We start from the raw sequence: 13,370 nt of genomic DNA, 5'->3' as shown, positions 1-13,370 counted from the left end.
TCATAGCAACACTCCACATCTCATTTCTGTGTGTGTGTGTGTGGATGCATGTGTGCTGTGCAGGTGTACCGGAGGCAGGCGTCAACCAGACTGGCAGCGTTGGAGGAGGCAGCGGAGGGGAGAACAGCTTCTTACCAGAGGGAGATCCTTCACCTGCAGAGGCTGCTAAGAGAAAGACAGGAGGCTGAGGAGAGACTACTGCAGTCCAAACGGTAGGAGGGGAGCGAGGGGGAAAGAGAGAGAGAGAGAGAGAGAGGGAGGAGAGAGTGGAGAAGAAACGGTGAGGGGCAGGCAGGCAGGAATCAGGGAGGAGAATAAGGAGAGAATGTGTGAATGAGAGGAGGAGAAGAAGGAGACAGGTGATGGTGTGTGTGTGTGTGTAGCTTAAATAAAATAAAGAGAGACAGTGAGAGGCAGCAGTAAGGTATGCATGGAAGCAGAGCCGGTCACATCAACAAAACAAAACAATTACTGACTAGATACAGAAAGAGAGATGTCTAGACAACAGATCAGTTTCAACCTTTATGTAAATCATCTGTCTTTTTCTTACATTTTACCCCCCACACAGATTAATTAAGATTCCAATAAGAATAACCACACAGCACATCTGCATGGTCAATTATCAACTGGCTTTAGCTTATCATACTGCAGATATATTGATATCTGCATGTATGTTGGCTGAAAAATAAGACTTGTGATACTAATAGATATGTGTTAATTTAGAAACAGTGTGGCTTTTACACAGCTTGTCCACAAGAGAGCACTGATTATATTTCAACTGTCAAATGTCCTGTTGAGCACACATCTTGTTCATAATTCTTTCATAACTAAATACTAGAGATCTTTTAAAAAAAGACTAAAACAAGTTATGTGTTTATGTTAAAAAAGAACACACACATCATCAACCCACAACAGTTCAACAATGCAATGCGCAACGAATGGGACTACACAAACTACACGAAACAGCAACACAACGTGCAGCAACCAACACATCAGCTCCTTTGCGACTGTATATGTCTTTATGCTGCACAGTTTCTGCATTTGTACAGCGCAATTTCCACTCTCATCGCTGTTTTCGGGAGATAGATGCTGACATCACCGTAAACCAGATCACAGAGCTTCATTTTTACATTTCTCTCCACACTAAATCGGTTAATCTGGGGGGGATTGCTGGGGATGAACAACCACATGTGCTTTCCAACAGGATTCTCATAAGTAGTGCCTGAAGCATTTTGTTTTAGAATTACAGAGAAAGGCCTCCTGGTGTGCAAACAACATAAGGTGGTGGGTAGTAATTGGTTTGGTTAAATGTGATAATACCGGATGTAAGTATATAAGAATAAGTATGTTTTTATACTGCACATGTTGTATTTATTCATACAGTGTATTTTTCTTGTGTATATATGTATATATTCTTGACTATGGAGAAAACACTTGTCAGGAGGTAAGAAGAGAAGAGCAATCTTGTAAGTGAAAACTGCATGTAAATGATAACCTCCGGCTACTGCATCAAGCTAATTGAATTGTCTTGGTGAGATTTAGCAACATTTTTGCAACTCTGGTCATTATACTAAGATATGGCAAAGAATTACTTGAAATGGCAGGGCTAGTATGACACCATTGGAAAAATAAATCCCTGCTGGTACTTTGCTGCTCCTGAAACAATCTCCCACCTCCCCTTTATTCCCCTGTCAGTATGTCTGTTTTTAGCTTGGTCTCTGGGCGTGCTGCCTGCAGCTATCAAATGAAAGCTAGCTAATCAGATTGTTAGAAGATCCAGTTGTGCTCTGCCCTGAGTGACCAACAAATCACACACACTACCACACACATCACTCACACCACTAACCTACTGGTTTTATCAAGCCGTGAAACTGCTTTCACCACCACATCAGCTTTACCAAAACACGCACTGTACCCACCAGACCCTGTAGGTCGTGGGGATGCATGTGTGTGAAGCCCTGACCTCCAAATAAAGGCAGCTAAAGTAGACTAGTTTACCAGCCACAGCAAAAATCTGTAACTATCAACTAGCAGTGTAATAGTTGGTGGAGAGATTCTATCCTATTTGTGGTTTTGAGGAACCAGGCTTCCCTTGTTCTCAGCTAGGGCATGGGGAGTTCAGTGATGCACTAGGCTGAAGTCAAACTTCTCACCTCCACACAGAGGAAAAATCTATATCTGCCTCATTCTCTTTTCTCTCTGATCCACTGCTTTGTATTCTGCCCATGCTACCGTAGCAGAGATGCTGATAGGTTGTGATGGCCGCCTGCCTGCTGAGTTCTGCGTAGCCTCCAGGGAAGCAGCACAGCCTGAGACTTCCAGGAGCTCAGGAGGGAATTGAGCCTTCACATCACTTTTCCCCCCTAAAAGCAGTTCTGACTTCCCTATACAAATCCACAAAACATAGAAAGAGCTGCTACATATGAGGGAAGAGTGATCTTTAAGAAGTTTCTGGCATGTTCACATTTTGACAAATTTGACAGATTTTGATTTCTTTCAGCTGACTGCATGTGTAACATTCAGGAGGATTTTGGATGGGTTGGATAGAACATGTGTTCAGTGGTTTGTGGGGGATGCATTATAATTGGTTATAATGGGTGCAATGGGTTGAGAATGTATCAAGAATTGTTTAAGAATGGGTTCACAGTGAGTAAAGAATATATAGTTTTATGGGTTTATGTAAAATATTTGCAGGTTCCATTGATTATTAATTGAAAATATGTTTAGTATGTGTAGTGGTGAGTGTTTTGACGTGATTATGGTGTGTAGAATATATAGAATGGGTTTATTGAATAGCTTTGATTTTGTTGAAATATCATTATTATGTTTTACGTTTTGTTTGAAATGGGTGTAGAATGTGTAAAATAGGTTTAGAAAGTCTGGGGGTACAGACCCTGACTACTAAATGCAGGGTGAACCTATGTTTATTTAGAAATTGTTTCAACTTGGTGAAACTCAGTCCTAATTCTAATTCAGTCCTCTTCCTTTCATGCCTGTTGAAGCCTGTGGTTACTGCAGCCTTAATCTCTCCTGTTTTCACACACTGGAAAATAAGCAGTGAAAATCGCTGACATTATTTTATGTTAATGGCATACACACTTGGGACCTGATGCATAATTAATGCTAAAGCCCATGAATGCAGATAAACACATTTTAGTAGTACTTAATTATCCGTTGCTTTCCCAACACGTTCATGAGTGGTTGTGAGTCTGCTGTATGCAGCACAGCAGAAAGGATCAGAGAGGATCATGGCTCTTGTTTTACTTGTGTCTTGGTAGCTGACATTATAGGTTGGAAGAAAGGCACAGGTTCTGTCTTCCTTGTGTAGTAACTAGGGATGGGAAGATTCACCAATTTGCATCGGTGCGCTGGCATAAACATTCATGATGCAATAGCCCCAATTAAAAAAAGTGTGAGAGGAGCTTGTGAGGCATCATTTCTAACATCTTTTTATTGGTAAAATCTATTTATTTATATATAATTATTAGTAGAGGACCTATGCCTTTATATTTAAGAAATGTAAATAGAAATCAATAATTTGATATTTAGATTGATTCCTCCTCTCTAAACTGTTTCTCAAGCACGCTAGGATGCTACAGCTAAGTGGTGCGCTGCTAAAACGTTACGGGTGGAACTCACACCCTAGAAATGATTGTTCTGCATGTCGGACTAAGTGGATTACTAAAGTATTTTGACAGTAATTGTTTGACTCACGGAGTATATGCATGTTAACTGGAGACAGAATACTACACTACAAAGGCCTGTTTGTGAAAGAGGTCATAAAGAAAAAGCATAAATGATAAATAGCATAAATGCTTCCTTAGTTGCACTAGAGTTGCACTAGTACTAGAGAAACACATTTGTAAAGTAAAAATAGAACTTTTTAAATAATTTATCATTTGCTGTATATATGAAATAAAATCAAACTCTCTGTGCCATATTAAATTGCATATAGCATCATTCTTTTGCATCAAATCACTTCATATTGCGTTGAATCACATTGTGTGGAATCAAATTGTGTCAAATCACACTGCATCACAATAGGGGTGAATCATATCTTATTGCATTGGTAGTTGTTTCATATGTATCTTTAATGTATCGGATCGTTGGCAGTGATCGTTGCATATTGCATTGGCTTCAGTGATGGAAATGCACATCCCTGGTAGTAACCAAGTCTTTTATGACTTCCTACTTCTTGTTTCAAGAAAATATCTTCTGAAAAGTACTAAATAGCACCATGAAATTGACAGTGATGAGTGTTGATAATACAGTATGGCGACCTTTGCAATAGCCACCATGTTTTTGTGCCAAGTTGGTGCTGGGCAAAGATGGATGTCAAATTTAAAACTTGTAATGGGATTCTCTGTTAAGAATAAGCAGATTAGATTTAGGAAAGCAGGTGACATGTACAAATGTCAGACACACAACTAATACTGTTACTACTCGGCCAGTATCTGTTTTGATCAAGGGCTATTAAATTGCCCATTATTATTTGTACATGAGTGGTGTATGAGTATTTGTACTAATATGACACACTTCTATTCAGTTATAGAACAGAGGGTCCAAGACTTCCCTGAAGTTATAATTAAGGTCTGAATGTCTAATACTAGTGGAAGTGTTGTTCTCTGTGGCTGTCTCGCAGCCAGACCTGCCTTATAAACTCCCACTGCTCAGAATAACACAGAATAATGTTAGTATCTGGGCTGACAGGGCAGGGATAGTGAGGAGCGAGTTGTTCTGTTGCAGAGCGATAGACCAAATCCTGAGATGGCTGCAGCGCACTGAAGCTGTAATTGTAATGGAGATGTACTGTGGTGTTGGAGCTGCTGCTGAGCCTTTCTCTATAGGTCAGACTGCAGCTGTGTGGCCCAGTAGTCTCCACAGCTATCCCACCAAAACACACACACACACACACACACACACACACACACACACACACACACACACAGGCTCCTATTGAATTTTCCATCTCTCATAGCTGCAAGATTTATATTTGTCTGTCTGTGTAGCTTCATAGGGAACAATGATGAGAGTGGTTGCCATGGGTAACGCATGTGCGCATGCTGTTTGAGTTTGAGGTAATTAGCAGACGGCAGAGTTTGTGAGGGTCTTCTCTCAAGAAAAACAAGGGACAAAATGTTTTTTAGTCCCAGTCAATCACTCAAAGAAACATCTTTAATTAAGAATGGGGCCCCACATGGTCTAGTCAGTGTTCCCAAGATAAATTTGTGGTCTCAGAGGGGCTTAATGAATCAACAAACAATCTTGCCTTGCCAAACTGCCTTTAAGGAACCAAGTCCTCATATCTAAACAACAAAAGAGGAAGGCTTTCTCAGCTTTAAAATTATCCTTTTGGCTGATATAAAAACTATTCATATGAGCTTTTCTTGATCTGCCAACTCTGTGGGTAACATTTGGTTAGGCAACTAAAACTACTTTAATAGGTTAGAGACAGATCATAGTCATAGTCATAGTCTTCTTGAACAGGGTCCCTAAAGTTTTTACCATTGTCTTATTACCTTGAGACTAACCAGTAGGTAATATTTACATCGACAGATTCACAATGAACAACAGAACCATAGATATCATCTTATTTATTCCACACATTCTTCAGGATTTGGTAATTTTCAAACTTTTAGTCTTCTGCCCCAGTCATGACGTGACATTACTTTAGGCAATTTATCAGATTTTGTGCTGCTCTCTCTGGAGCCACAAAAGGCTTTATACTTTTTTCACATATGATGTGTAAAATTGATGGAGTTCCCCCTTATCTACATCCTGGCAGCAGAGACTAATGTGGAACTTCTAACAAATCTGAAGTTAGCTGGACTAAATTTGACCATGGTAGCTCTGAAGTTAACAAGAAACTTAAACAGCTGTTAGGAAAATACCTCAGCATTTAAACTTACAGACTGAAGTGGTTGTCCTACAACAATAACATCAACTTTTTTGTTGTTTGACTTATTTGTAAAGAAAGTACTTAATGTGTGTGTTACTTTTAACTATAAACAAGAGTCTACAGAAATGCTAGCGGCTCTGTCAGGCGAAGTGGTGCTTTGGGCGAAAGGCTAACATCAGCATGCTAACACGTTCACAGTGACAATGCTTAACATGTAATGTTTACCGTGTTCACCATCTTAGTTTATATGTTAGCATGCTAACATATAAACTAAGAAGCACTCAACACAAAGTACAGCTGATGTTGATGGGAATGTCATTAGTTTCCTCACTGAGACCTCACTGAGGTGCTAGATGAAAAGTTTGGTCACTAAAGTTATTAGGGATTGAATGTTCTGGTTCAAGATTCAAGAGATTTTATTGTCACGTCCACAGCAACACAGCAGATGCCAACATTAAAGGCACTGAAATTTGGCTTCTTTGAGCTCTAGTTCCAATTAGAGTATATAATAAAATATTAACAATTACAATTACTTATTTACAAAAAAGTGCGGTATTGCACATAAGTGATTAAGTTTCACTTCGGCTCTCTAAATCATGACAGTTGACTATTTGGATGCCACTTCAGATATAATGTTTCCATGTATGTAGACAACTGCTCCTATCGAGATATCTATTTCTTGTCTTTTAAACACAGCTCCTTTCCTGATGACTGGAAATGTGCCATTATCATGCCTATTTTTAAATCTGGAGACCGCCTTGAAGCCAGTAACTACTAAGTATACTGCCAGTACTGTCAAAGGTTGCTGAGAAAGTTGTCATTAAACAACTGACAACATTTCTTAATACAAGCAATTTTGGTCTACATTGTATGCAATTTGGCTTTAGAGCAAATCATTCCACTGAAACTGTTACCTTGCACTTAATAGAGCAAATTAAATCAAGACTTGACAAAGGAGGAGTAGTTGGTGCTGTATTTTTAGATCTGGGTAAAGCATTTGATACAGTCAATCATGATGTTTTAATATCGAAACTCTCTAAATTTAACTTCTCATCTAGAGCATGGGCATGGATGTCTTGGATTATGATGATGGATTATCATATTTATCTAATAGGATACAATGTGTTAAAGTTGGTGACACACTGTCCAGTAACATGAAGTGCACAATGGGTGTTCCACAAGGGTCGGTGTTAGGTCCCCTATTATTTAGCCTATATATTAATGATCTCCCTCAACAGTGTCATGATGTAGAACTACAAATGTATGCAGATGACACTGTTGTGTACACACATGCAAAAACAGCTAAGTTAGCTGCTGCTAAGCTAACAATTGCATTGGAAAGGATCACACATTGGCTTGATTAATCATGTCTGAGTCTAAATGTAAACAACACAAAAGGTATGTTTTTCTCTTAAACTATGGTACAACCTCCTAACGCTGATTTTTTTTTTTCATCATAGGTGAAAAAATTGACATAGTTACTGATTTTAAATATCTTGGTGTGACACTGGATCCAAATTTGAACTTTAAGAAACATGTTTAAAAAATGGTTAAAAAACATAAAGTACAACTTAGCAAATTTTAGACATATTAGAAACTGTCTCTCTTTGGATGCAGCCAAGATATTTATGCATGCTATGATTCTTTCCCGTATGTCTTATTGCATCACATGTTGGGGGCAGGCTGGAGAAACAGCCATAAAACCTCTTGAGTCCTTATATAAACAAACTCTAAAAACTCATACATAAAGCCAATGCATTTCCATCACTGTAGGGTACTGAAGAAATACAATTTACTGAGCTTTGGCAATTTTAGATTATTCTCAAATTTGTGCCTGGTTTATAAAATTTTAAATGGTTTTGCCCCTCGTCCACTATGTGACTTTGTGTACACTCACTCAGTAAGTTCTATTAGATCCTCCTGAATATCCTCTATACAAGATTGTACCATACCTTTTCGTCGCACTGCATTTGGGCAGTCAGTTTTCTCTGTGAAATCCACAACTCAGTGGAATGCCCTACCTGATGATATGAAGAACTGTAGTTCAATCAATATATTTAAGGCCAAACTAAAAAATCAACTAAAGACCAATCAGCTGTGTGACCACTGAGTCTAGTTTACATTATTAATTTTTAATTGACATTCTGGGTGTATGTGATGTGTTGTTGTGTGTAGCTTTGTATTTTGTATGGTGTTTTCTGTGTGTTGTTGTTTTTTTGTTTGTTTGTTTTGGGGTTTTTTGTTTGTTTTTTTGCTTTGTACTGTTTGTTGTTGTGCTGTTGTATGTTTTGATTGTGGGGGACTACAGATGCAAATTAGCTTCGAGCTAACACTGTCCCAATCAATAAATCAAATCAAACAAATAAATGGGATATACTAATGATGTACAGAATGTCACTTTCATAGTGGCCTCTGCTCTGCATTTAAGCATTGTTGACGTTAAATTATCTTGTCTCATTGGTCACATATGTTTTTGTTTCTCTGCTTTAAGACAGAAAAGCAACTGATATAAAACTACATCCCCAACCCTTATCTATGCATCATAAGTGGTGGTTTACGGTTTACATTACTAAACATTATTAACTTATGTCTTAGAAGGTGGAGGTACAGCATGTTCATCTTCTTCAAACCAGCAGACAGTACACAGATTATCTGACATACAGTGTGCTGATGTTGCCTGATGCCAGCATATAATAAGAGGCTAAGTGAGTCCAGACAGAGCAGCTGATTGCTTCAGTTGCTGACGTGTGAACAGCATATGACAGAGGAGCTTTAACGCATCGTCCATTATAACAATAACAGCACACACAGGTAATTACGTGCTCCCTCCCTGGAGCTGTTATTCTTTTGTTATCACTATCCCTCCTTCTTTCCTGTCTGTGTGAAGTAGTAGGTTGTTACAGTAATTCATTCATCCAGCATGTGCGTACTTGTCCCACTTTTGTTTTTCTTGCACTTTGAAAACCAAAAAGCCAAAGAATGATTAGAACCGACACATGAGCAGCATTAAAGGAATAGTGTTTGAGTTGATCATATACTGTATACTACGCAAGCAGAAAGAAACTTAAACTTTAAAAGTCAATGTCATGATGTGATTTAGTATTTTGGTCGCTAATATGCAGAATATTCAAAGTTGATAGACATCATCATAATTTTCCAGATTTACTGTGGCTGCTGCTTGTTTTCCAGCCTGATTTGTTGGTTTTCACATATTTCACCGTTTCATCATCTCATCAAATTTTGTGGCTAGAACTGAAACTCTGAAGCACAGATTTCTATATGTGTTGTGGCCATCAATGTGAGGCTGATGGTTTTGTACCTTGAATGGATTACAGTTAAAAGTAATGGACAAAATAACTACAACAACGTCCCTCTGATAGTGTCTCAATAAAATCAAACATTTATAAGCTCACAATACCAATATTTATTTTTATAAGGATTGTTGAATTGAATCATACAGTACGCTCCTGTTTTTTGTTTTCTTTTTCATCCTCTGTGCCTGTATGCTCCCGGACCTTTCCAGCACTGGAAAAACTTTAGCTACAGTATTGCTCATTTACGTAAAATAACTTTGGTTATGGTTTATGTTATGATTAGGCAGAATAGCTCTAACTGACTTTTACCTCTACTTATCCAAAATATGGTATGGACTATTAAAAGTTTGTGTTCAGGTCAGGTTGTGAATTGATTTGACAAAGATTCTCTGTACAAAAGCTGCATAAATGTGAAGTGTGAAGAATAACTTCTCGAACTCAACAAACAAAAACATTTAACATGGTTGATTTTTTTTTCTCTACCACACTTGGTGGTATTTCAGCACATTTTTTTCTCACCACAGACCGTTCACATTCAAACTTAGAGACATAATGTTCATTTTATGACCACATTGTGACCATTAAAATGTCATCACATCTCTCATTTGACTGATTAGGCTGAAACAGGCTTGTGTTTCTCAGTGTTAAATAGCTCATATGGAGGAAAACTTCAGAAAACGTATGTCATTGTATCAGTTGAGTTTGAATGTGTGAACACCACCGACAGTCGTGCCGCTCTGACAGTTATTCCCATATGATCTGAATGCAGTATAACACCTTGGCTGAGCCCAATGATTGCTGCTTTATTTAGAAACACTCCTCTTTTTCCTGCATTGTGCCTGGTGAGTTCATTTGATGAGGAAGTGCTCTTGTACTTCAGCTAAAAGATCCTCACTAACACAGAGGTGAGTGTTGTGGCCAGTGGGATTCACTGTAAAGCCATCAGACACGCTGACTTTAAAAAGCTCTATGTTTTATTAATAAACTCTAATTGAAGGAGGTGGTGTCTGGGCCACCACTTGATCTGTGTGTGTGTGTGTGTGTGTGTGTGTGTGTGTGTGTGTGTGTGTGTGTGTGTGTGTGTGCGCTTGTGAGATGTATGAGGTTTAATCCAATCCTAAGTGTGGTTTGTTTTACCTGGTTTAAACTCTGCCAATCACAGTGATATAGCATCTTTATCTCAACATTAGTGCAAGTCATAGACACCGATGTTAGCTGAATAAACATTGTTGTGTTAATGAAAATCCCAGATTATAAGAAAAAACTAATGAACTGATTGTTGATCCAAGGGCTGTTTTTTCAGCAAATTTTAACAAAATCCAGTCACAACTATTTGATATGATTTTCTCCTGCTAACACAACCTTCCTTTCATTCATGTTTCAGAGAAATAAAATGCGAATTGTTAGTAATTCTAGCATAATTGTCAATCTTTCTGTTATTTGTGTCATTCTGCCTCATTTTACAGAGGCACACCTCACAGTTTACAGTAATAATGCACGTCAGAGTATAAACTGCATCCCAATCTGGTGCACCTATTTATGAATCCAAGTATGGAATGCATCATAAACTAGCTCACACAAACTTAATAAATCTGGCTATTAGTACAATTGGCAGTACTAGCAGCTCTTTTACATGACGGGAAGACATTTGATTTAGTGTTCATGTAAAAAATATTGGAATTTATTATTATTCTTTATGGTCAGGAACAGGTTAACGTACCTGAAGTGAACTGTACTTCCTGATGTGAGCTGTGTGAAATATAATTGAGCAAATAGTTTTCTATCTGGTTGGGTAAACAGAAGAGGTTTCAGCCTTTTTATAAACATTGCAACTGACAACACAGGATAGCTGATAAGAGCTCAGAGCTCCAACATTCAAGAGATACTGGGAGCAATGTATTGCTTTGCTATAGGTCCTCTGAATATTGTGTTAGTAAAGAATGTACTGTAAAGTAAATATGAAAACTGTCCTAAAGCATTTGTCTATGTGACAAAAATAAGATATCTTTCTGCAGACCCCTTCAAAAATTATTTGTTGGCAGTTATGCAATTTTTACCAGGCTCTCCTCCATTTTACTCTACTACTCTACACCATCCTGGTGTTCATTACTGCTATGGGCCTTTTCTCTATTTCAATTATGAATACAGTTCTTCAGGCACTACTTAGGAAATAATTGGGAAAGAAGATGACGCATGCAGTTGTATTCCTAGCAACCTTGCGTTTTTTGGATAAGAAAGAGGAGGAGTGGTGAGAATGGGCAGTCCTGAGATGCTTTAGTGCTGCACAGTGGCGACAGAAGTTTGAATATAGAACTGTGAGACCCACTGCAGCCACTGTGTCCTTATGATGTCACCACTGTCTGCCGTAGTCCTGATGGTGGTGGCGATTGCACTGTAGAAACCGGAGATCACTACACTGATTTCCGCTGTGTAAGAAAGTAGAGACACTCTCAGGTCTTCCTGTGGTCATCCTGATCATTGAATGTAGACAAAGTGACACATTATGAAGCTTCATGACAGCAGCCATGCGGTATCTCCCCTGTTATTCAACCTAAGTGCATGTACCCCACTACTACACACACACACACACACTTACCTTCAGTGTATTAGTGCTACCGCAGTCTGTTCACCTTCTTCGTTTTTCATTCTTCTGCATTTTATTGCTTTGCTCATCATGTAGGTTCATTTAAGTCAGTCTACATGGTATTAGTATTATTTTCTCTTTCTTTTTTTGTTGGATGAAATTTTCAGAAATTTGTTTTGTATTTTGACTTCCTTGATGTCATTCTTTTCTCCTCTTTGCTTCTCCAGGGATATAGAGGAGGAGCTGGAGGTGGTGTGGCAGGCAGCATCCAGAGAGAACCAGCAGATGAAAGAGACTCTTTTGGACTCAAGGCTCACCGGGGACCTCCATGGTTGGGCCTTTTCCAACAGCACCTCTCCCGGCTGGCCTTCTCAGGCCCCAGATGAGAGCACCACATCTACCTAGCATCATCCACATCATCTCTCATGTTCACCTCTCATCAAAGCCCTGGGCTCCAGAGAAGTTCCGTACTTAAATCTGACTCAGATCACCAAAACAACTCCTTGGACGAGAAGCACAAGCATGGGCTGAATTTCTATTGCTAGAACTCTTGGAGCCATAACCCACAGGTGTGCTTGTCCATTCATACTGGCACAATAGACATGTTATGTTTCTGTAGATGAGTTAGAGTCAAAATATCAACCTGCAGGTTTCTGCCTGCTTGACTTTGCTTCTCAGATAAAATCATTGTAAACTTGCACCATCCTTTGTAACCAATAAACTGTTAAACTACATTGTAATCACATCTATCTGATGATAGCTGAAATCTCTCTGTGGAAGCCAGCATGTACAGTTAAAGGGAGACAACAGTAATCTGAGGAAGCTCATTTAATACATTTTTGTGCTGTAAGTAAATTTGGTTTGGACATTGCAGTGAACAGAGCGGCCAAAGAGGTGACATTGGACTGTGCAGTCAGAAAAACTCCACTTCTTGAACAGTGTGATATCCAAAGAGTTTTGTAATTTGTTAAAAAAAACTTTCTTTTAAAACAGTCTCAGGGTTTTACAGACTATGCCAAATAAGTCGGACTGTTGAGCTTGATGAGGGCTCTCCTTTCCCAGAGAATGTAGCCAATGTTGCCATCTGCTGGACCCACGTGGTAATATAATTGTTACAGTAGCAACACTACATGGTACAGACATGGAGAAGCAACAGGTACACTAAATCACTGTTTGTGTTTGTGTTCTAAATCCAGGGGTCAAGTAAAACAGAAGACATCCACAGACTTTAAACCTTTTAACCACAGGAAATCAAACTGACTGTATGTTTAAAATGACCAAAAGAATATTGAGGGATTTATCAAGAGGAGATACTGTTGATTATATTTGCTTTGTCAGAAATAAATGTAGACTGAAGAGTAAAAGTGTTAACGGAAAATAAGTGTTTATACACTTAGAGATGAACATATTTAGCTCTATTGTCATACAATTATTACCTTTATTAACTATTGTGTTAATACTGTATTTTGTGACATCCTAAATTTAAGTTTATTTGATAAATTAATATGCTTTAGACACAGTAGTGTAGTGACTATCTTGCTACTGTGTAAGCAATAAAGCAGATTTTCCCAGA

At 38.5% G+C, this 13,370-nt stretch overlaps 1 protein-coding gene across 1 annotated transcript in view; it reads left to right on the top strand.

Moving 5' to 3' along the window:
- cep89 (centrosomal protein 89) overlaps positions 1-13,370 on the top strand; it is a 63,464-nt gene extending 50,094 nt beyond the window's left edge. Inside the window, exons 17-18 of the mRNA XM_067595954.1 lie at positions 64-212; positions 12,025-13,370. Coding sequence (XP_067452055.1) covers positions 64-212; positions 12,025-12,202 — 327 coding nt within the window. The 3' untranslated portion in view covers positions 12,203-13,370. The remainder of the gene's footprint in view (positions 1-63; positions 213-12,024) is intronic.

Source organism: Thunnus thynnus, chromosome 1 (assembly GCF_963924715.1).
Source record: "Thunnus thynnus chromosome 1, fThuThy2.1, whole genome shotgun sequence".
Taxonomy (NCBI): Eukaryota; Metazoa; Chordata; class Actinopteri; order Scombriformes; family Scombridae; genus Thunnus; species Thunnus thynnus.
The sequence above is the reverse complement of the archived record's forward strand: the minus strand, read 5'-3'. Positions and strand labels throughout refer to the sequence as shown.